Source organism: Dicentrarchus labrax, unplaced genomic scaffold (assembly GCF_905237075.1).
Source record: "Dicentrarchus labrax unplaced genomic scaffold, dlabrax2021, whole genome shotgun sequence".
In the NCBI taxonomy this organism is placed as follows: Eukaryota; Metazoa; Chordata; class Actinopteri; family Moronidae; genus Dicentrarchus; species Dicentrarchus labrax.
This window is the reverse complement of record NW_026136720.1, coordinates 28,929,280-28,952,092: the sequence shown is the minus strand read 5'-3', so window position 1 is coordinate 28,952,092 and position 22,813 is coordinate 28,929,280. Positions and strand designations below refer to the sequence as shown.

Here is a 22,813-nt window from a genome sequence, read left to right as displayed (position 1 = left end):
AAAGAAAACTATTCTTACTGTGCAGTCATAGGCACTTACAACAGTCTGAGTGTCTTCTTCCTCACAAAATAAATCTAACTTGATGTTTTATCACATTACTAAATCTGTATTACTTGTGTAATGTGTAACAAGTTGAAATAGATGCTAATTAAGAATTTCAGTGTCTTTTGTGACGTTTAATTAGCACAGTAATCCTTTGTCCTCTCTAGCTAGCGAGTGCTAGCACATTCATACCTTGTTCTGTGTAGCTAGCTTGCGCTAGAACATTAGTAGCTTGTTCTCTAGCAAGCAGAGCATTTTAATTAATTAGCTAGCCTTCTAATACCTTCTTCTACCTTCTAATTCTCTTTAGCTGGCTAGCTAGAGCTAGCACACATAAACACATTAACCAGAGTTAGCGCTTAGCTACGTGCTAATCGCTAGCTAACCGCTATTCGCTAGCTATGTGCTAATCGTTAGCTAACCGCTAATCGCTAGCTACGTGCTAACCGCTAGCTAAGTGCTAGCTTTGGTTAAGGTGTTTAATTGTCATATGCTCCTGAAGGAGTGCTAATGTAAATTAAGGAACAGCTCATAGTAGGGTAAAATATTTAAGGTGTATTGTTCTTATTTTGTGTCAATATTAAAATCATTCAGCTTTAAATTGTTTGCTTGTTAGCCGCCTGCTAATTATCTTTAGCTAGCCAGCTAGCGCTAGCTTATTAATGTCTTGTCATTCTCTGTAGCTAGCTGTGTGTGTGTGTGTGTGTGTGTGTGTGTGTGTGTGTGTGTGAGCAGGCTTTAGTTGTCATGGCAATCAGGGGAGCCCACAGCAGCTGCGCGCGCTCTCTCTCTGTCTCTAACTCCTCAGAGAGACAGAAAACAATTAAAATTAATCCCCTCGAACCCATGGCCAGGAACGACCGAAATGAAAACCGAAAAGACCGTGAGCGTCATCATCTTTTTGACTATAGCAGTGCCGAGTTTCAGTGGTTAAAGTTAAAAAATGTGACCTGGGGAGATTGAGAGAGAAGAGGTTCAACGAGCGTGTTTCAAGATTCCTCCTCTCCATTTTAACATGGGAGTAGATGGGGCCGTGAGAGGGCGTTGCTGGCGCATCAGTGTGTTTCCCGCCAAAACTATTTGTCTGACAGCTTCAGCAGTGGTATCACTGCGACCCCAACGAATTTACCTACGTTTCTATCTATAAATTATTTCGGTAGAGTGAAATTTGTGGCCATGACAGCAGTTTACAAATTTATTTTTCGACAAATTTTTCTCTCTCCCCACACTCTAGCGATGATGTCACGCACTCTGGCAGTTTTTTTCAGTTGGAGGTTCTCGCAATACACACCCATTCATTTTTTGGACCTGTTTTTGGCGATTTATCGGCAAACCGTTTGGCGAAATTCTTAGAAAAGTCATAGCACTAATGTCCTCATCGAGCCGCACGTTTTGATACCTTTTTTGTGTATGTGCGACAAAAGCTGCGGGAGAAGAAGCGCGCCGAAAAACGTACGGAAGAAGAATAATAATACTAGAAAATTCCTAAAGCAATTTTGATTGTGCCTTGCTCTGGCCCATATGTTAATACCATGTCTACGTGCTAACCGCTATTCACTAGCAGTGCGCTAATTACCTCTTATTAATGCCATGTAATCCTCCCTATAGCATACTGATAACCTGTCATCCTCCTTAGCTAGCGCTAGCATATTAATATCATGTCATTCTCTTTAGCAAGCTAGCTAGAGCTAGCACACATAAACACATAAACCAAAGCTAGCGCTTAGCTACGTGCTAATCGCTAGCTAAACGCTAATCGCTAGCTACATGCTAATCGCTAGCTAACCGCTAATCGCTAGCTAACCGCTAATCGCTAGCTACGTGCTAATCGCTAGCTAACTGCTAATCGCTAGCTACATGCTAATCGCTAGCTACATGCTAATCGCTAGTTAACCGCTAATCGCTAGCTTTGGTTAATGTGTTTAATTGTATTATGCTCCTGAAGGACTGCTAATGTAAATTAAGGAACAGCTCATAGTAGGGTAAAATATTTAAGGTGTATTGAACTTATTTTGTGTTAATATTAAAATCATTCAGCTTTAAATTGTTTGTTTGTTAGCTGCCTGCTAATTATCTTTAGCTAGCCAGCTAGCGCTAGCTTATTAATAGCTTAAATGCTCCTCTGAAGCTAGCTATGTGTGTGTGTGTGTGTGTGTGTGTGTGTGTGTGTGTGTGAGCAGGCTTTAGTTGTCATGGCAATCAGGGGAGCCCACAGCAGCTGCGCACGCTCTCTCTCTGTCTCTAACTCCTCAGAGAGACAGAAAACATTTAAAATGAATCCCCTCAAAAGCATGGACAGGAACGACCAAAATGAAAACCGAAAAGACCGTGAGCGTCGTCATCTTGTTGACTATAGCGCTGCCGAGTTTCAGTGGTTAAAGTTAAAAAATGTGACCTGGGGAGATTGAGAGAGAAGAGGTTCAACGAGCGTTTTTCAAGAATCCTCCTCTCCATTTTAACATGGGAGTAGATGGGGCCGTGAGAGGGCGTTGCTGGCGCATCAGTGCGTTTCCCGCCAAAACTATTTGTCTGACAGCTTCAGCAGTAGTATCACTGCGACCCCAACGAATTTACCTACGTTTCTATCTATAAATTATTTCGGTAGAGTGAAATTTGTGGCCATGACAGCAGTTTACAAATTAATTTCTCGACAAATTTTTCTCTCTCCCCACACTCTAGCGATGATGTCACGCACTCTGGCAGTTTTTTTCGGTTGGAGGTTCTCGCAATACACACCCATTCATTTTTTGGACCGGTTTTTGGCGATTTATCGGCGAACCGTTTGGCGAAATTCTTAGAAAAGTCATAGCACTAATGTCCTCAACGAGCCGCACGTTTTGATACCTTTTTTGTGTACGTGCGATCAAAGCTCTGGGAGAAGAAGCGCGCCGAAAAAGCGTACGGAAGAATAAAATATTATAACTAGAAAATTCCTAAAGCAATTTTGATTGTGCCTTGCTCTGGCCCATATGTTAATACCATGTCTACGTGCTAACTGCTAATCGCTAGCTGTGCGCTAATCGCTAGCTTAGTGCTAACCGCTAATCGCTAGCTTAGTGCTAACCGCTAATTGCTAGCTAAGTGCTAGCTTTGGTTAATGTGTTTAATTGTATTATGCTCCTGAAGGAGTGCTAATGTAAAATAAGGAACAGCTCATAGTAGGGTAAAATATTTAAGGTGTATTGAACTTATTTTGTGTTAATATTAAAATCATTCAGCTTTAAATTGTTTGCTTGTTAGCCACCTTCTAATTATCTTTAGCTAGCCAGCTAGCGCTAGATTATTAATGCCATGTAATCCTGCCTTCAGCATATTGATAACCTGTCATCCTCCTTAGCTAGCGCTAGAATATTAATATCATGTCATTCTCTTTAGCTAGCTAGCTAGAGCTAGCACACATAAACACATAAACCAAAGGTAGCGCTTAGCTACGTGCTAATCGCTAGCTAACCGCTAATCGCTAGCTACATGCTAATCGCTAGCTACATGCTAATCGCTAGCTAAGTGCTAGCTGTGGTTAATGTGTTTAATTGTATTATGCTCCTGAAGGAGTGCTAATGTAAATTAAGGAACAGCTCATAGTAGGGTAAAATATTTAAGGTGTATTGTTCTTATTTTGTGTTAATATTAAAATCATTCAGCTTTAAATTGTTTGCTTGTTAGCCGCCTGCTAATTGTCTTTAGCTAGCCAGCTAGCGCTAGCTTATTAAGGTCTTGTCATTCTCTGTAGCTAGCTGTGTGTGCGTGTGTGTGTGTGGCAGGCTTTAGTTGTCATGGCAATCAGGGGAGCCCACAGCAGCTGCGCAAGACGCTCACTCTCTGTCTCTAACTCCTCAGAGAGACAGAAACATTTAAAATGAATCCCCTCAAAAGCATGGACAGGAACGACCGAAATGAAAACCGAAAAGACCGTGAGCGTCGTCATCTTGTTGACTATAGCACTGCCGAGTTTCAGTGGCTAAAGTTAAAAAATGTGACCTGGGGAGATTGAGAGAGAAGAGGTTCAACGAGCGTGTTTCAAGAATCCTCCTCTCCTTTTTAATATGGGAGTAGATGGGGCCGTGAGAGGGCGTTGCTGGCGCATCAGTGCGTCTACCGCCAAAACTATTTGTCTGACAGCTTCAGCAGTAGTATCACTGCGACCCCAACGGATTTACCTACGTTTCTATCTATAAATTATATCTGTAGAGTGAAATTTGTGGCCGTGACAGCAGTTTACAAATTTATTTTTCGACAAATTTTTCTCTCTCCCCACACTCTAGCGATGATGTCACGCACTCTGGCAGTTTTTTTCGGTTGGAGGTTCTCGCAATACACACCCATTCATTTTTTGGACCGGTTTTTGGCGATTTATCGGCAAACCGTTTGGCGAAATTCTTAGAAAAGTCATAGCACTCGATTCCCGGCCGAGCCGCACGTTTTGATACCTTTCTTGTGTACGTGCGACAAAAGCTCCGGGAGGAGTAGCGCGCCGAAAAAACGTACGGAAGAATAATAAGTTTAACTAGAAAATTCCTAAAGCAATTTTGATTGTGCCTTGCTCTGGCCCATATGTTAATACCATGTCTACGTGCTAACCGCTAATCGCTAGCTGTGCGCTAATCGCTAGCTAAGTGCTAACCGCTAGTTGCTAGCCAAGTGCTAGCTGTGGTTAATGTGTTTAATTGTATTATGCTCCTGAAGGAGTGCTAATGTAAATGAAGTAACAGCTCACAGTAGGGTAAAATATTTAAGGTGTATTGAACTTATTTTGTGTTAATATTAAAATCATTCAGCTTTAAATTGTTTGCTTGTTAGCCACCTGCTAATTATCTTTAGCTAGCCAGCTAGCTCTAGATTATTAATGCCATGTAATCCTCCCTATAGCATATTGATAACCTGTCATCCTCCTTAGCTAGCGCTAGCATATTAATATCATGTCATTCTCTTTAGCTAGCTAGCTAAAGCTAGCACATATAAACACATAAACCAAAGGTAGTGCTTAGCTACATGCTAATCGCTAGCTATCCGCTAATCGCTAGCTACATGCTAATCGCTAGCTAAGCGCTAATCGCTAGCTGTGCGCTAATCGCTAGCTAACCGCTAATCGCTAGCTAAGTGCTAGCTTTGGTTAATGTGTTTAATTGTATTATGCTCCTGAAGGAGTGCTAATGTAAATTAAGGAACAGCTCATAGTAGGGTAAAATATTTAAGGTGTATTGAACTTATTTTGTGTTAATATTAAAATCATTCAGCTTTAAATTGTTTGCTTGTTAGCCACCTGCTAATTATCTTTAGCTAGCCAGCTAGCCAGCTAGCTTATTAATGCCTTGTCATTCTCTGTAGCTAGCTGTGTGTGTGTGTGTGTGTGTGTGTGTGTGTGTGTGTGTGAGTGAGCAGGCTTTGGTTGTCATGGCAATCAGGGGAGCCCACAGCAGCTGCGCACGCTCTCTCTGTCTCTAACTCCTCAGAGAGACAGAAAACAATTAAAACGAATCCCCTCAAAAGCATGGCCAGGAACGACCGAAATGAAAACCGAAAACACCGTGAGCGTCGTCATCTTGTTGACTATAGCGCTGCCGAGTTTCAGTGGTTAAAGTTAAAAAATGTGACCTGGACAGATTGAGAGAGAAGAGGTTCAACGAGCGTTTTTCAAGATTTGTCCTCTAAAATTAACATGGGAGTAGATGGGGCCGTGAGAGGGTGTTGCTGGCGCATCAGTGCGTCTCCCGCCAAAACTATTTGTCTGACAGCTTCAGCAGTAGTATCACTGCGACCCCAACGGATTTACCTACGTTTCTATCTATAAATTATTTCGGTAGAGTGAAATTTGTGGCCATGACAGCAGTTTACAAATTTATTTTTCGACAAATTTTTCCCTTCTCCCCACACTCTAGCGATGATGTCACGCACTCTGGCAGTTTTTTTCAGTTGAGGTTCTCGCAATACACACCCATTCATTTTTTTTTACCGTTTTTTGGCGATTTACCGGCAAACCGTTTGGCGAAACGCTTAGAAAAGTCATAGCACTCGATTCCCGGCCGAGCCGCACGTTTTGATACCTTTCTTGTGTACGTGCGACAAAAGCTCCGGGAGGAGTAGCGCGCCGAAAAACGTACGGAAGAATAAAATATAATAAGCCCGAGGGAGAGTAGTATTGTGCTTGCTTTGCAAGGCACAATAATAAGTATGGGGAATAATAGTATTGTGCTTGCTTATGCAAGGCACAATAACTAGAAAATTCCTAAAGCAATTTTGATTGTGCCTTGCTCTGGCCCATATGTTAATACCATGTCTACGTGCTAACCGCTATTTAACCGCTAATCGCTAGCTCTGCGCTAATCGCTAGCTAAGTGCTAACCGATAATTGGTAGCTAAGTGCTAGCTGTGGTTAATGTGTTTAATTGTATTATGCTCCTGAAGGAGTGCTAATGTAAATTAAGGAACAGCTCATAGTAGGTTAAAATATTTAAGGTGTATTGTTCTTATTTTACGTAAATATTAAAATCATTCAGCTTTAAATTGTTTGCTTGTTAGCCACCTGCTAATTATCTTTAGCTAGCCAGCTAGCTCTAGATTATTAATGCCATGTAATCCTCCCTATAGCATATTGATAACCTGTCATCCTCCTTAGCTAGCGCTAGCATATTAATATCATGTCATTCTCTTTAGCTAGCTAGCTAAAGCTAGCACATATAAACACATAAACCAAAGCTAGTGCCTAGCTACGTGCTAATCGCTAGCTACGTGCTAATCGCTAGTTACATGCTAATCGCTAGCTAACCGCTAATCGCTAGCTACATGCTAATCGCTAGCTAAGCGCTAATCGCTAGCTAAGTGCTAGCTTTGGTTAATGTGTTTAATTGTATTATGCTCCTGAAGGAGTGCTAATGTAAATTAAGTAACAGCTCATAGTAGGGTAAAATATTTAAGGTGTATTGTTCTTATTTTGTGTTAATATTAAAATCATTCAGCTTTAAATTGTTTGCTTGTTAGCCACCTGCTAATTATCTTTAGCTAGCCAGCTAGCGCTAGCTTATTAATGTCTTGTCATTCTCTGTAGCTAGCTGTGTGTGTGTGTGTGTGTGTGTGTGTGTGTGAGCAGGCTTTGGTTGTCATGGCAATCAGGGGAGCCCACAGCAGCTGCGCAAGCTCTCTCTGTCTCTAACTCCTCAGAGAGACAGAAAACAATTAAAACGAATCCCCTCAAAAGCATGGCCAGGAACGACCGAAATGAAAACCGAAAAGACCGTGAGCGTCGTCATCTTGTTGACTATAGCACTGCCGAGTTTCAGTGGCTAAAGTTAAAAAATGTGACCTGGGGAGATTGAGAGAGAAGAGGTTCAACGAGCGTTTTTCAAGATTTGTCCTCTAAAATTAATATGGGAGTAGATGGGGCCGTGAGAGGGCGTTGCTGGCGCATCAGTGCGTCTCCCGCCAAAACTATTTGTCTGACAGCTTCAGCAGTGGTATCACTGCGACCCCAACGAATTTACCTACGTTTCTATCTATAAATTATTTCTGTAGAGTGAAATTTGTGGCCATGACAGCAGTTTACAAATTTATTTTTCAACAAATTTTTCCCTTCTGCCCACACTCTAGCGATGATGTCACGCACTCTGGCAGTTTTTTTCAGTTGGAGGTTCTCGCAATACACACCCATTCATTTTTTTTACCGGTTTTTGGCGATTTATCGGCAAACCGTTTGGCGAAATTCTTAGAAAAGTCATAGCACTCGATTCCCGGCCGAGCCGCACGTTTTGATACCTTTTTTGTGTATGTGCGACAAAAGCTGCGGGAGAAGAAGCGCGCCGAAAAACGTACGGAAGAAGAATAATAATAAGCCCGAGGAATAGTAGTATTGTGCTTGCTTATGCAAGGCACAATAACTAGAAAATTCCTAAAGCAATTTTGATTGTGCCTTGCTCTGGCCCGTGACACTGGCCCATACATTACTGACATTGCCGAGTAGTTTACAGTACAATGAGGGGAGACACCCGTGTTTAATTCGGCGTACGCGTGATCCACTAACAACCACGTATTTTAATGACAAATCTTGTTTTTTCCAACTATTGCCACGGTCTTCTCCCACTGAAATAGTGAGGCTGGTAACGAGTTGATGCGACAAAGTCAGCCAAAAAGTTGGTATTTATGTATTATATTGATGCCGAATTAACAAGAAGACTGTTGAGATATGATGAGTTTTTTCTTGTGTTTCTACAGTTGTGTGCTTTTATGTAAGAGCAAATAATTGTTAATATATGGTATTTCTTAAATGGAGTTTGGCATAATATTGTCCTGGGATAATGCAGGAAGCGTCATGGTTTAATTAAAATTGCTAAAGTAACTAAATAAGTAATAACCACAATGGTGGGAATAATAAGTATGTAGTTATAATAATAATAATAACAACAACAATAATAAGTAATGCTATCAATAATATGAATAACAATATTTATATTAATAAATAATACATAATTAAGAAAGAAAACTATTCTTACTGTGCAGTCATAGTGCAGTTACAACAGTCTGAGTGTCTTCTTCCTCACAAAATAAATCTAACTTGATGTTTTATTACATTAGTAAATCTGTATTACTTGTGTCATGTGTAACAAGTTGAAATAGATGGCTAATTAAGAATTTCAGTGTCTTTTGTGACGTTTAATTAGCACAGTAATCCTTTGTCCTCTCTAGCTAGCGAGTGCTAGCATATTCATACCTTGTTCTGTGTAGCTAGCTTGCGCTAGAACATTAGTAGCTTGTCCTCTCTAGCAAACAAAGCATATTAATTAATTAGCTTCTAAAACCTTCTTCTACCTACTAATTCTCTTTAGCTAGCTAGCTAGAGCTAGCACACATAAACACATTAACCAGAGTTAGCGCTTAGCTACGTGCTAATCGCTAGCTAACCGCTAATCGCTAGCTATGTGCTAATCGTTAGCTATGCGCTAATCGCTAGCTAAGCACTAATCGCTAGCTAAGTGCTAGCTTTGGTCAATGTGTTTAATTGTATAATGTTCCTGAAGGAGTGCTAATGTAAAATAAGGAACAGCTCATAGTAGGGTAAAATATTTAAAGTGCTAGCATATTAATACCTTGTCATTCTCTTTAGCTAGCTAGCTAGAGCTATCACACATAAACACATTGACCAGAGCTAGCACTTAGCTACGTGCTAATCGCTAGCTAAGTGCTAACTGCTAATCGCTAGCTAAGTGCTAGCTTTGGTTAATGTGTTTAATTGTATTATGCTCCTGAAGGAGTGCTAATGTAAATTAAGGAACAGCTCATAGTAGGGTTAAATATTTAAGGTGTATTGTTCTTATTTTGTGTTAATATTAAAATCATTCAGCTTTAAATTGTTTGTTTGTTAGCCGCCTGCTAATTATCTTTAGCTAGCCAGCTAGCTAGCGCTAGCTTATTAATGTCTTGTCATTCTCTGTAGCTAGCTGTGTGTGTGTGTGTGTGTGTGTGTGTGTGTGTGTGTGTGTGTGTGTGTGTGTGAGCAGGCTTTGGTTGTCATGGCAATCAGGGGAGCCCACAGCAGCTGCGCACGCTCTCTCTCTGTCTCTAACTCCTCAGAGAGACAGAAACATTTAAAATGAATCCCCTCGAACCCATGGCCAGGAACGACCGAAATGAAAACCGAAAAGACCGTGAGCATCGTCATCTTGTTGACTATAGCGCTGCCGAGTTTCAGTGGCTAAAGTTAAAAAATGTGACCTGGGGAGATTGAGAGAGAAGAGGTTCAACGAGCGTCTTTCAAGTTTGCTCCTCTCCATTTTAACATGGGAGTAGATGGGGCCGTGAGAGGGCGTTGCTGGCGCATCAGTGCGTTTTCCGCCAAAACTATTTGTCTGACAGCTTCAGCAGTGGTATCACTGCGACCCCAACGAATTTACCTACGTTTCTATCTATAAATTATTTCTGTAGAGTGAAATTTGTGGCCATGACAGCAGTTTACAAATTTATTTTTCGACAAATTTTTCTCTCTCCCCACACTCTAGCGATGATGTCACGCACTCTGGCGGTTTTTTTCAGTTGGAGGTTCTCGCAATACACACCCATTCATTTTTTGTACCGGTTTTTGGCGATTTACCGGCAAACCGTTTGGCGAAACGCTTAGAAAAGTCATAGCACTCGATTCCCGGCCGAGCCGCACGTTTTGATACCTTTTTTGTGTATGTGCGACAAAAGCTGCGGGAGAAGAAGCGCGCCGAAAAACGTACGGAAGAATAATAATAAGCACACGGCAGAGTAGTATTGTGCTTGCTTATGCAAGGCACAATAATAAGCCCGAGGGATAATAGTATTGTGCTTGCTTATGCAAGGCACAATAATAAGTATGGGGGATAGTAGTATTGTGCTTGCTTTGCAAGGCACAATAATTAAGCCCGAGGAATAATAGTATTGTGCTTGCTTATGCAAGGCACAATAATAAGTATTTAAACAGGTGAGGTAGTGCGGTGTAGTGCAAATAACGGGAAAGTGAAATTTGCAGTCCCTGAGTTCAGAGTGTGTGAGTGGTGTTGGGGGGTGCAGTCCTAGTCTGTGGCAGGGGGCAGAGGGGGGAGGGTGGGCAGAGGACGGAGTGATGGTAGAGCAGGGAGGGAGTTGAGTCTCCTGACAGCCTGGTGGAAGAAACTGTCCTTGTGCCTGCTGGATTTGGCCCGGAGACTGCGCAGTCTCCTCCCTGACGGCAGCAGGCTGAAGAGGCTGTGAGATGGGCAGGTGGGGTCACCTGCAATCCTGATTGCTTTGCTGGTGATGCGGGTGTTATAAATGTCCAAAAGGGGGGGGAGAGAGACACCAATGATCTTCTCAGCTGCTCTCACTATACGCTGCAGAGTCTTGCCGCAGGACACAGTGCAGGCGCTGTACCACACGGTGATGCAGCTTGTCAAGATGCTCTCAATGGTGCCTCTGTAGAAGGTGTGCATGATGGGGGGCAGGGCTCCTGCTCTTCTCAGTTTGCGGAGAAAGTACAGGCGCTGTTTGGCGTTTTTATGGCCAGTGATGCAGTATTGTGGCTCCAGGACAGGTCTTCAGAGATGTGCACACCCAGGAACTTGGTGCTGCTCACCCTCTCCACTGCAGCACCATCGATGGTTATTGGAGTATGCTGGGTGTGCACTCTCCTGAAGTCCACAACAATCTCCTTCATCTTCTCCACATTTAAGTGGAGATTGTTGTCCTTGCACCACGTGGCCAGCCTGCTCACCTCACTCCTGTAGTTTGTCTCTTCGCTGTTGTTGATGGGACCCACCACAGTTGTGTCGTCCGCAAACTTAATGAAGAGGATGGAGCTGAATGATGGTGTGCAGTCGTGGGTCAGCAGATTGAAGAGGAGGGGGCTAAGCACACATCCTTGGGGGGCCCCTGTGTTCAAGGTGATGGTGCTGGAGGTGTTGCTGCCGACCCGAACTGCGTGTGGCCTCCCCGTCAGGAAGTCCAACAGCCAGGGAGGTGTTGAGCCCCAGCTAGTCCAGTTTGTGGATGAGCTGCTGGGGGATGATTGTGTTGAATGCTGAGCTGAAGTCGATGAACAGCATTCTGACGTAGGAGTCTTTAGTCTCCAGGTGGGTGAGGGCTGAGTGGAGGGCAGTGGAGACGGCGTCATCGGTCGAGTGGTTTGACCGTAGTGATGGGAATTCCGGCTCTTTTTAGAGAACCGGTTCCTTTGGCTCGGCTCACTAAAAAGAGTCGGCTCTTTCGGCTCCCAGGTGGCTCCTCAGATTTTTTGTTGCTTAAATTAATTTATTACCAAATTATGTGTAAAATGAATATCTAATGTAAATACATACATTATATCATGTTTATTATTTATATGGATTTATTAATATACTCAACATGGAACAGAGTGCTACAAAAATAAATTATAAAATACAAAAACAAAGATCCATCTCAATTAGACAAAAAGCTGCTCAATATGAAATTTTTAACTTTGCACAGTCTACACTCTGCCTTTGAACCGTCTATCACATATATGGACATATATGTCCAAACTGTATTACGTTTTTTGTCACTCATTTTCCTCACCTTTCCAGTGTGTAGTCTCTGTCTATGTAGCAAGTTCAATCGCTCTGTCAAGTCTCCCTCCCACCTGTTCACATGGTCACTGTGCGTCTGTAACCCCTCCCTCCCCCCTCCTGCTGAGTTACACAGAGATACACAGATGCCGCCACACATCTTAACCAATCACGCGGCTTTAATAGAAAAAAATTCGGATCTGGCTCCCAATCAGGAGCCGGCTCCCGTCATTCACTTCAAAGAGCCCTAACTTTCCCAACATTCCTATACGTCACACTTGCACTTCACAGCAGCGGTTCACAACATGGCGCGACCACACCGTATTAACGAGTGACTTGGAAAGTGAAACTAACTTTAACATGAAATCTTTCTCATCACAGTTTACTCACTGTGGCTGACAAATACTCTGAACAAAATTTTAAATATGTGACATATTTTCTCCTGTTACAGTGTGCTAATGTCACTTAATTTACACATAGAAAACTACTGTGTAAAACTGAAGTTCCTGAAACGAACCACAAAGTATGACAATGCTCGTCTGAACAATTAGCTACAAAATTAAACTAATTACACTTAACCAGTGTTGGGCAAGTTATTTTTAAAAAGTAATAGTTACAGTTACTAGTTACTTATTCCAAAAAGTAACTAAATTACTTAATAAGTTACAAATTATAAAAGTAACTAGTTACTTCAGAAAGTAACTATTGCGTTACTTTCAAGTACATTTTTAAATGCTCAAATGTGACCCCACCTCCACCCCTCTTTAACGGAACTCAAAATACATGTGCATGTTCAATTATTTATGATAAATCTAAATATTATAATGAAATGGACACTTAATACAATACATTATTAACAGAAACAATGTACACAAATCTAAACTATTTAAATGTTTCTGTGGGACAAAGTGAGACTAGCCTCCAATCAAATGCCTGTATGTAGATATTATGTTTATATAGTGGATCGATACAAATAACACAATAGATGTTTTGGAACTTTTGATATTTATCTAAATAAATATCTAAATTACAAACATGTCTTAAGGACATAAAATCCTGGATGACCTGCAATTTTCTGATGTTAAACTCAGAAAAAAACGAAATTCTTGCTCTTGGCCCCAAAAACCTTAGAGACTCACTGTCTAAAGATATAGTTACTCTAGATGGCATTAACTTGGCCTCTAGCACCACTGTCAGGAATCTTGGAGTTATCTTTGATCAGGATTTGTCATTTAACTCACACATAAAGCAGACCTCTAGGACTGCCTTCTTTCATTTACGTAATATTAGAAAAATTAGACACATACTATCACAGACAGATGCAGAAAAACTAATCCATGCATTTGTTACTTCAAGGCTGGATTACTGCAACTCTTTATTATCAGGTTGCCCCAATAAGTCCATTTAAACGCTCCAATTAATTCAGAACGCTGCAGCACGAGTACTGACAGGAACTAGAAAAAGAGATCACATCTCTCCTGTACTAGCTTCTCTGCATTGGCTCCCTGTAAAATGTAGAATAGAATTTAAAATCCTCCTCCTCACCTATAATGCTCTTCATGGTCAGGCCCCTTCATATCTTAAAGAGCTCATAGTACCCTATTACCCCTCTAGAACACTACGTTCTCTGAATGCAGGGCTACTTGTGGTTCCTATAGTCTCTAAAAGTAGAACAGGAGCCAGAGCCTTCAGTTACCAAGCTCCTCTCCTGTGGAACCAGCTTCCAGTTGTGGTTCGGGAGGCAGACACCCTCACCACATTTAAGAGTAGGCTTAAGACATTCCTCTTTGATAAAGCTTATAGTTAGGGCTGGATCAGGTGAGTCCTGAACCATCCCTTAGTTAGAAGCTAGAAAACTGAACCAGAACAGCAGATTAGCAGAAGCCATGCTTGAAGTGGGAACAAATTCCTCTCCTCTGGATACCAACCTGATTCCTGATGTGCACAAATATCATGGCCTTCTGACTGTTTGAGTGCCTAAAGAATTACATCGTGAGTTTCTCAGTACAAAGTCAAAAGACTATAGAAACTGTTTAGCTGGCACCATAAGCAATGATGCTGTTGTGGGCACCTTCAAACTGACGATTATTGGCTCTATGCCGAGATTCAAATTGGATGGCACCAAGAACTTCAAAGACTTTCAGAACGACCAGATGAGTAAAACCAGACTTGCCACTTTTGAAAAAAGCTTTCAGCAACACAGTACAGAGATGGTAGAGGGATGGTTCAACGTACTTCAACACAAGGGAGTCATGACAGATACAGACCTTACCACCATTACTGAATGGATCAACAAGAAGGGCTACAATGATCAAAACGATCTACACAGGAACCAAGTCTCCAACCTCCTATAATGAAAAGGTGAAATCACATTTAATATGATACTAAAATAAAGCACATACAGAGCATTCATATATGAGAATTTATGCTATTAGAATAGTTATTAAAGGCGCAGGAGGGACATGGAGAAGAGCCACATGTTCACAGTGCAGTTGCCCGTCCTGTGTACAACTTCAGGCACAACCTTCAAACTGGTGAGGAAAGAATTGGCTCAGCCACTGGAGTAAAAAAAGCACTGGCCAGTATTGTAAAACAAATAATTCAAGCATGTCTGTCTGTCTTTGGATTAGAATTGTTCACATTTGAGAAGCTGAAATCAGAAAATTTAGATTTTTGTTCAAAAATGACTGAAATTAAAAATAGCAAATTTTATTATTTAGTTTAGTTAATTTAAATAATTTACAACTAATTGCTTAATTGACTGATTGTTGCAGCTCTAATCTGAAATGTCCCAAATCATAAATGCTCATTGCCACAAAAGAGATGTGTGCAGGCACTTCCTCCTGAATCTGTGGGAGAGTTAAAAACAAAAGCAAATTAAATACATTAACTGAAAATGTAGACATTTAGAGACCACTTACACTGTATACTTTACATACTTTACTGCATTATGGTGAGCAGTTGACAGACTTCATTTGTTTCTTTACAGTGTGGCTGGTGAACATGAAGATCTTCCACTCTTATAATCATGGTGCACCTGGAAATCGATTTCAAAATCATTGGAAAAACAGGAAAAATCCTTTAGAACAAAGTGTCTTGTTTAATATTTAGTCTTTTTTGTATTTTTACTCATTACCATCATTGATACAATGTCATTTTGATTATGTCTGTTCTGCTTGGTTTGACGGTTAAAATTAAGAACAAACTACAGGTGATGTAAAACAATACTGTACTTCATTACTATTACTATTAAATGTAATATTAATAATTAATAATGAATCATTAACATTGGTAGTGATGAATTCAAACAGCTCGGACTGCTCAGAGTGGAACAACAGAAACTGAATCATATGTACAATATTATCAATGAGTATGTTCCTCAGTACTTCTCAGATAACAATGGTCCATACTATAATATCTGGGCCAGTGTGTGTTCAGTGTGCGTCAGTTTCACATCAAGTCTTTAAATAAGGTATAGAAGTCAGGTTTTAGTGTTTTATTGATTTTATTGATCGTTAGTAACGCCGTTATTTATAACGCCGTTATTCCCATCACTGGAAATAACAGACATAAAAAACCATATAGCAACTTTTATTAAAAAATGCTTGTTCTGTAAGTAGTTCTCTGATCAAGGACATTGCTCCAAAGTTCAAGTAGCTTAACATCGGTTGAAAGTTGAAAATGTTTTGCATGAAACAGTTACGAGAAAGAAAGATAAACTGAGAGCAGAGAGCAGACATGACCTAAATGACAAATTAGCATGTAAATGTACCGTGTATATCATGTAGTACAGTTAATTTCACACCCCCTCAGTGCTTTGTGACTTTATTTATTCATTCATACTGTTCACTATCACTCGAGACCCATATTTTAATACAGGCTTTGATGGAAAATGTTGTCAGCATTATCCATTTCTGAAAACAAAACCTCATAAGAAACCATGTAGGAGTCACAGTAGGCATGAAGCATCTGGTCCACAGGGCTGTAGTTCAGGAAATAAATGTTGGGAGACATCTTGTTGATGAACACACCAATGTCGAACCTTTCTACCCCTGTTGTGGTGTCAAACGAATAGAAGATCTCCTCCACTTCTTTGTTGACGTACCGTGTCGCATAGAGCACACCACAGGCCATGAATGTGTTGGTAACCCCCTGCTTGTAGACCGAGGTGCGCCAGGTTTGGCCGAGCGTCAGCGGTTCACCTTCCTCTACCTTGGACAGCACCAGGTTGCCAAAGTCCTGTTTGCTGGTATAGATCACCCAGACGCCTGACTCATCTGTCGCCAGGTCCAGATCGGTGTATGGGTAGCATTCATCAAGATGGCAGAAGTTACCCTTTGAATTATACCTTGAAGAAAACCACGGGACAGAAATTATGTTTCTTTGGAACTATATAATCTTTCACATGTTGATTCATACATTTGTAGTTATATATTCTTGTTTTGTTGTTCTTAGAAAACTACACAATTCAACATTTACTTGCAAATCTGAAAGATTTCATGACATCAGTTATTTATTGTAGAAACATGGCACTAATTGTGGCATCAACAAGACTCATTAAAACAATGAGCTTAAAGAGAGTTAAGTGGCGAACCTAGTGTCTTTGGGTAGCTGTAAGGTGGTAACAGCTTTGGTGGTGAGGTTGAATCGACAAACAGAATCTTGGTTGTAACAGTTGTAGTATAGGGCCTCTCCATACAGCACAACATTGGGGCCCTGGACGGTGTTAGTGGTTGGGTTAGAGGAGTGGATCTGGACATTACCTGGAAGAAGAATAACAAGGTTTAATTTTTCAAGTAAATTTTGAAGAAAGCTATTTTGAATGCATTACTATAAGCTTGTGCTGTGCTGCTGAGAAAATCTCAGGAAAAGTCACTAAAAACAATTTTAGATTTTCCTAAGTATAAAGCTCCATTGCTGTCCAAAAACCATAAAAAACTCAAACTCTTAATAACTCTGTTGCATTACATTTCGGCTCAATCACACACAACTGCTTTTGCCAAAAATACTCACTAGAGCACCAAATGTGGATTAATCCATGGCTAAAAGTAGTCCCCAACATATACCTAATTAATTATCATTAGCTGTTTTAGTTGAATTTATTAAAAACAGCTCTTCGTTCTTATTTCACCAAGCTTTGTTGAAAAAACAACAGCAAATCTGTCCCCAGCCAACCCTTCCTCCAACATGATCAAGAGTAAGGCTTTAATACGTGCTGAAGTACAAAGGTATGTATTGTACACTGAGCTAAAAGGTTGTACATTTCTAACACAAGAGTTCTTTACCTGGGGTGCTCACCCCAACAATGAGAGAGCTCAGGCTGGAGTAGCGACGGACGTAGTTGGCGTATCTGTTACTGGAAGTCAGCATTACCAGCCAATACCAGTTCTCCTTCCCCGCCTCTGGTTTGGGATCCCGACCCCAGGCTCCATACTTGTAGGAACCAGGATACTCTCCTTGTGTGTACACTCTCGGCCCGGTAATGTTAAGAAATTCACCATGGGGACAGTTACCTTGGGGGAAAATATGAAATGAATCAGAGAGAAAAAAATTGTGCAAATGTAGGCCCTTTTTTCCTCTATGGTCCACTAACAGTTGAGCAAGTCTCGGTCAGAACCTCGTCAGCTTTCTCCTTTACTGTACTTAGATGTGCTATGTGCTGGGCTAATCTGTTGAAATTCTTTTGGGAGATTGACACATACAGGCTTAAATCAGGCTAACATTAAGTTAGCCAACAATAGTAAAACACTTGGTGACTAGATAACTAATCTACATTAATTGTTAGCTAGCTAGTTACATCTGATAAGTAACGTAAAATGTGACTATATGTCACTTTTATCTTTTAGGTGCAGGAAGGGTCAATTGTGGTGATTGGTGCTGGGAGCTTCCTACAGTTCATTTATCTTTTTCTTACTTAATCTGTTCTTTCTATTTCCAGTGGAAGTTAAAGAGGAATTAAAAACATAATATCCCCACAATCTGGTGTGTAGTGTGGTTTTTGGGACGTACCATGTGGAGGCTGAGTGGGTTGGGTTGTGGGGTGATGTCCGTTCTTGCACTGGTCCAGGTCTCTCTTCAGACGGCTATTGTCTTGTTGTCTCTTCACCACCTGCAGGGTGTCGTACGTCTCCAGCTGCTGCATCTCTTCTTTCAGGTCTTTCAGCTGAGAAACAGCCACAGAACAGAAATCCCAGTGTTTAGTCAAAAGATAGTGACTGACTTATTCAAACCTCACCACCAAACTCAAACTTACCATAATAACACAGCTCCCATGTGGAATTAGTTTTTCAAAATAAAATAGATCGACTGCAAACATTTTCTCGTAGCTGTTCAAAATGGAAGTACTAGACAGATGAGTATGTCAGCCACTTATAAGGATGTAAGTGCAAAGCATTTTAAAACATTTTTGAGTTTGCCACAAGCGTGACCTTTCACATTACGCATAGTCAATAAATCTATTGTTTATATAGGTATATGGATTATAGCGGATTTAAAAGGGAAACACCATTGACTTTACAAATCAGTGTCTGTTCACAGGTGTTGAAGAGTGCTACTCCATATGTGAGATACATTTTTTTAAACTCTTTTGTGGATTCAGAAGGGGCTACATGATAAATTACCTCACTTGAGTCAGTGTCAGTTGGAGCTGAAGACTACAAGTTTGGAAAGAAGTAAGCTTTTCCAGACCTCTAGAGGACGCTACTCATCTCTGCTTGAGGCTGTAGGCTAGCCCCTACCACATACCACACCCAAGTCTCCAACTGAACCTTTGGCAGTTCAAGTTGCATTATGGGTAATGTAGGCACCAGGTTTTGACAAGGAAGAAGACTGATTGGAATAAAAAAGACAGTTTCTGGTTCTGCTGTAACAATTTTGATGTTTTTTTTGTGAGTCTGCCAATGTTTTGAAAGAGAATAGTGTCTGGATATAAAAAGTACAGGACAAACTTTGAAAGCCAGAAATCCTAATAGATCATAACTTCTTTACATTTGCACATCATGGTCAGCAGTAAAAGTCAGCTGGTGCTTGGCAGTCTGTGTGAATTTACCTGTTTAATGGTGTCAGCAGTTACATGCTGGTGTCCCAGGGTGGTGCCGTTAAGCCTGTCGAGAAGCTGCTTGATCTCCACCAGTTCATTCTCTACCACATACAGGCTGAGAACTCCATAGAGCTGTCCGTCATCCTCCCTCTCCAGCATCGACACATCTTCCTGCAGCTGGGGCAAACGTCGCTCCAAACCCAACAGCAGACTCTCCAGCTCCAGAGTCTGCAGAGAAAGCAGGTAGAGATTGTGAGCACACTCAGGACTCCTCCAGCATGAAGGCATACACACAGGAGTCTTATCAGTTTATATATTTGTTTATAATAGTTTTGAGGTAGGTTGTCTTCTTTAGTCTGGTTTACAAAATAACACAACGAGTTACCTTCTGTGGGGTGATGTTGCTGTTGCATTTTGATGCATCGTTCTCCACTGTGCTGAGTTTGTCATGAGGGAATGCCTTCTCTGAATTAGTCAGCTCACACACACACTTATCAGGGGAAGGTGCCTGAAATCAAGAATATCAAACCTTGCCATAAAAAATAAACTTTAAATACCATGCGTAAATGGGCAGTGTATAATAATTTGTTAGGAGGAGCTAAATGTGTTTTCTTACCTGTTGGGTGAGGGTGAACAGAGCACACAGAGGAACGATCACATACAGCTTCATGGTGGATCAGACAGCAGAGGTAAATGAAACAGTCCCTGAACACAGTTTGAATATGACTGTAACTGTTTTTAACTTGTGGACACTCCCATTGACCTCTGCATGTAAGTGAGTAATGTGTGTTCGGTGTGTGTGCTTGTGCCATGTTTCCCGCAGAATGTAACCACTTCCTTCTTGTGGTTGGGATTGCAGCAGCATAGGGGATTTTCATATGATGAAGCTCAAAGATCTTATGTTAAACTAAAATTTTACCTTTTGGAATTTTTGGAACATGTAAGCACTGATAACGCAATACTGCAATATAAAAACAATCCTTAATAAGCAAACTTTTTGCATTCAGAGTTTGACTTACGTACGTACACATATTATTAAGTATTACATATTATAAGTAGTTGTTATGCAGATTGGTTAGGGTTTTGTTTTATTGGATTAGTATTACTGTTGCATTAATGTTAATGCAGTAGTTTAATGTTGTAGCTGGTTGAGTTTTCTGTTTTTCAACTTTCCAATTTTTTAATAAATCTTTCAGATTTTTTACTTTTTATTGTTGCATTTTTGACCTTGAGTTGAGTTGGATCTTTATAATAAAGACACATGCTTAAGTAATGCATAACTATTACATAAATTATGATATGATGCAGTTCAGGATGTATCATACATTTCCTTTGCTCAGGATTAAAAAAAGATCACATGGTTTTGTAGGTATACATGATGTATTGTGGCAAAGGCATTTCAAATTATACAAATATTGTACAGTAATAGCTAAAAAGTCTGCAACTACACTGCTAGTTGCCACTAAATCATACACACTGGATCTTTAATGGTTTTTCCTTGGCTCGTGCCAAAAAAAAGAAGGAAGGGTCATCACGTGAATGCACGTTAGTGCCCTGCTTGAAAGCTCTCATCACAGTTAGCATAGTGATGAATGAGCAGACCACTCCTTTACAGCTCCCCCTTCAGTTTCACAGGTTAACAATCTGGCACCACTACTTTGTTATGTTGTTATTTACCTAATGTTCCATTTGTTTTCAAGGTACATTTAGTTTGTAATTTATTTGCATGCAAGTTGAACTAAATGAACTGTGAGCCTGTTTATTTTCTGATGATGAAGATCTTGTTTAATGTTTTTATGATAGCCATGAAATATGCGTTTGTCGTTTTATAGCTAAGGGTTAGTTTTTAGCCCACCAATGCACAATTAAGAACCAGAGAAGGTTCATAAATGTTTCATTTGAATAACTAATACTCCCATAAGATTAGCTGTTATTAGCCTTGTCAATAACACTTCATAACTTTTTAAAAAATTGCCATTATGAGTATTTTCATTTGACTTGCCATCGGCCCTGTAAAGTATGCCTATATTTTTGGATATGAGACCAACAGCAAATAAACAAATTCCCACATTTTGAAAAACTATTTTCTGAACTATGTTCTTTCATTTGGTAGAGGCATCTCTTCATCAAAGGTCATACAACATAGATATGCTGGTTCTCCAAGCATCTCCCATAAACTTCAATAGAACTGGTACCTATGCATTACAACATTGGTTTTATCACTTAATGACCCTTCATTTTTAGTTTCATTGAGCCCATGCTACACCCTTCCATCAGTTTCATGAAAATTAGGCCAGTAGTTTTTCCGTAATCCTGCTGATAGACAAACAAGTAAACCAACAAACAAACAAACCCACAAACAGCACTGATCACATATCTCCTTTGCAGAGGTAATAATTAGTTGATAATCCCTATTGGGATGTATTTTTAACTGTTTTAAACCCAGTTTTAGCAGTGTGTCATTAGAAACGAAGGAACGAAAAGAGAAATGTTGCCCTCTGACACTGGTTCATATCTCAACTTGAGATAAATCCCATTGCTCATTCAGATACAGCAGGCCATCTAGCTGGAGATTGTTGTCCTTCAGGTCACAGTAATGTGACTGGATGATGGGAAAGAAATTCAATAGTGGAAGAGAGGGGTGACTGATGTGCCATTTGTTTCGTGGATTTACTGAGATATGCAGTATCTCTGCTGAAGATGTTGTAACAGGGCTCAGGAACAGAAAGCAACCACTCAGCACTGAGCAAACAAATAATCCATTTAAGAAATTCCACACAAGGTTCAAGTTTATGTCATATGCACTACAGTTAAAGTGAAGCCATAAAATTCTTAGATACTCCCAAGTATGAGCATGGTGAAAGACCAAATGATCAACTATTGAATGCTGACCTATAGTCAATGAACAGCATTCTCACATACGTGTTCCTCTGGTTCAGGTGGAAGAGGAGTGTGGAGTGTTAGGCTGATGGCATTGTCCATCGTCCATTGACTTGTTTAGCCTGTAGTGGGTCCAGTCAGTTATGAAGAAAGAACATGATGAAGATTTTGACTAACCGCCCAAAGCACTTCATGATGTTAGGTCAGGCAGGTTGATGGAGGTGACTGCTACTGGGTGGTAGTGGTTTAAGAAGAGGGCTTTAGACTTTTTGAGGACAGGGACAATGGTGGCCTTTTTGAAACATGCGAGCACTACAGACTGGAGCAGTGAGAGGTTGAAAATGGACGTGACATCCACAACTTGATCTACACATGCCTCGAGAACTCAGCCAGGGATGGTATCTGGTCCAGGTACCTTGCGTGATTTAGTCCTTTTGAAGCATCTTCACACATCTGCCTTGGATTTAGTTGTAGGCAGAAGTCCTGAGCTATTTGTACCTCTGCACCTGGGAAGTTGTTCTCATAGTGTGCATGGAAGGTGTTCAGGTCATCTGGGAGTGATATGGACATAAAGACAGAAAAAAAAACAGTAGTTGTTTTACCACTATGAAGGCTGCGTCTTATTGGTTTGATCGATTGTTGGCAACTGCAGTATAGGTTATAAAGTCTGCTGCCTCTGTGTTAGCAGATGGGACTTAGGCTAAACTAAAAAAATCAAAGTACACATCAACACGGGTATTTCCAGACTTTTTGGCCTGGGGGCACTACAAGTGCGGCACTGACTTAGGCAGGGATGGCATGAAATATGTGTTGCAGCTTTTCCATTCATTCACAATTTATGCAAATT

At 40.6% G+C, this 22,813-nt stretch overlaps 1 protein-coding gene and 2 long non-coding RNA genes across 4 annotated transcripts; 2 read left to right on the top strand and 1 right to left on the bottom strand.

Moving 5' to 3' along the window:
- Positions 1–3,397: 3,397 nt before the first annotated feature.
- Positions 3,398–9,377, top strand: LOC127353816 (uncharacterized). Its single transcript, XR_007881366.1, has 2 exons — positions 3,398–3,642; positions 9,330–9,377. It is a non-coding gene; the product is annotated as an uncharacterized LOC127353816 (long non-coding RNA).
- On the top strand, positions 3,873–7,002 carry LOC127353811 (uncharacterized). Of its 2 annotated transcripts, XR_007881360.1 has the most exons (3): positions 3,873–4,043; positions 5,658–6,480; positions 6,940–7,002. It is a non-coding gene; the product is annotated as an uncharacterized LOC127353811 (long non-coding RNA). The 2 variants fall into 2 exon arrangements; XR_007881359.1 differs by lacking the exon at positions 3,873–4,043 and having other exon boundaries at positions 5,429–6,480.
- A 6,156-nt stretch (positions 9,378–15,533) lies between the features above and the next one.
- On the bottom strand, positions 15,534–19,855 carry LOC127353732 (olfactomedin-4-like). The gene is made up of 7 exons (XM_051383240.1): positions 19,703–19,855; positions 19,472–19,594; positions 19,096–19,314; positions 18,057–18,210; positions 17,333–17,560; positions 16,642–16,810; positions 15,534–16,395 (listed from the first exon to the last, which is right to left on the bottom strand). The coding sequence occupies exons 1-7, from the start codon at positions 19,754–19,756 to the stop codon at positions 15,918–15,920; spliced, it is 1,425 nt and encodes a 474-aa protein (XP_051239200.1). The 5' UTR covers positions 19,757–19,855; the 3' UTR covers positions 15,534–15,917.
- Between the last annotated feature and the right edge of the window lie 2,958 nt (positions 19,856–22,813).

What these genes read in the sequence shown, in the direction of transcription:
- LOC127353732 (XM_051383240.1), bottom strand. Translation starts at nt 19,756, where the DNA reads ATGAAGCTGTATGTGATCGTTCCTCTGTGTGCTCTGTTCACCCTCACC. An exon ending in ACCCACTCAGCCTCCACATG is followed by an intron (nt 17,561 to 18,056) that starts GTACGTCCCAAA and finishes TTTTCCCCCAAG; the next exon opens with GTAACTGTCCCCATGGTGAA. An exon ending in TGTTGGGGTGAGCACCCCAG is followed by an intron (nt 16,811 to 17,332) that starts GTAAAGAACTCT and finishes TTCTTCTTCCAG; the next exon opens with GTAATGTCCAGATCCACTCC.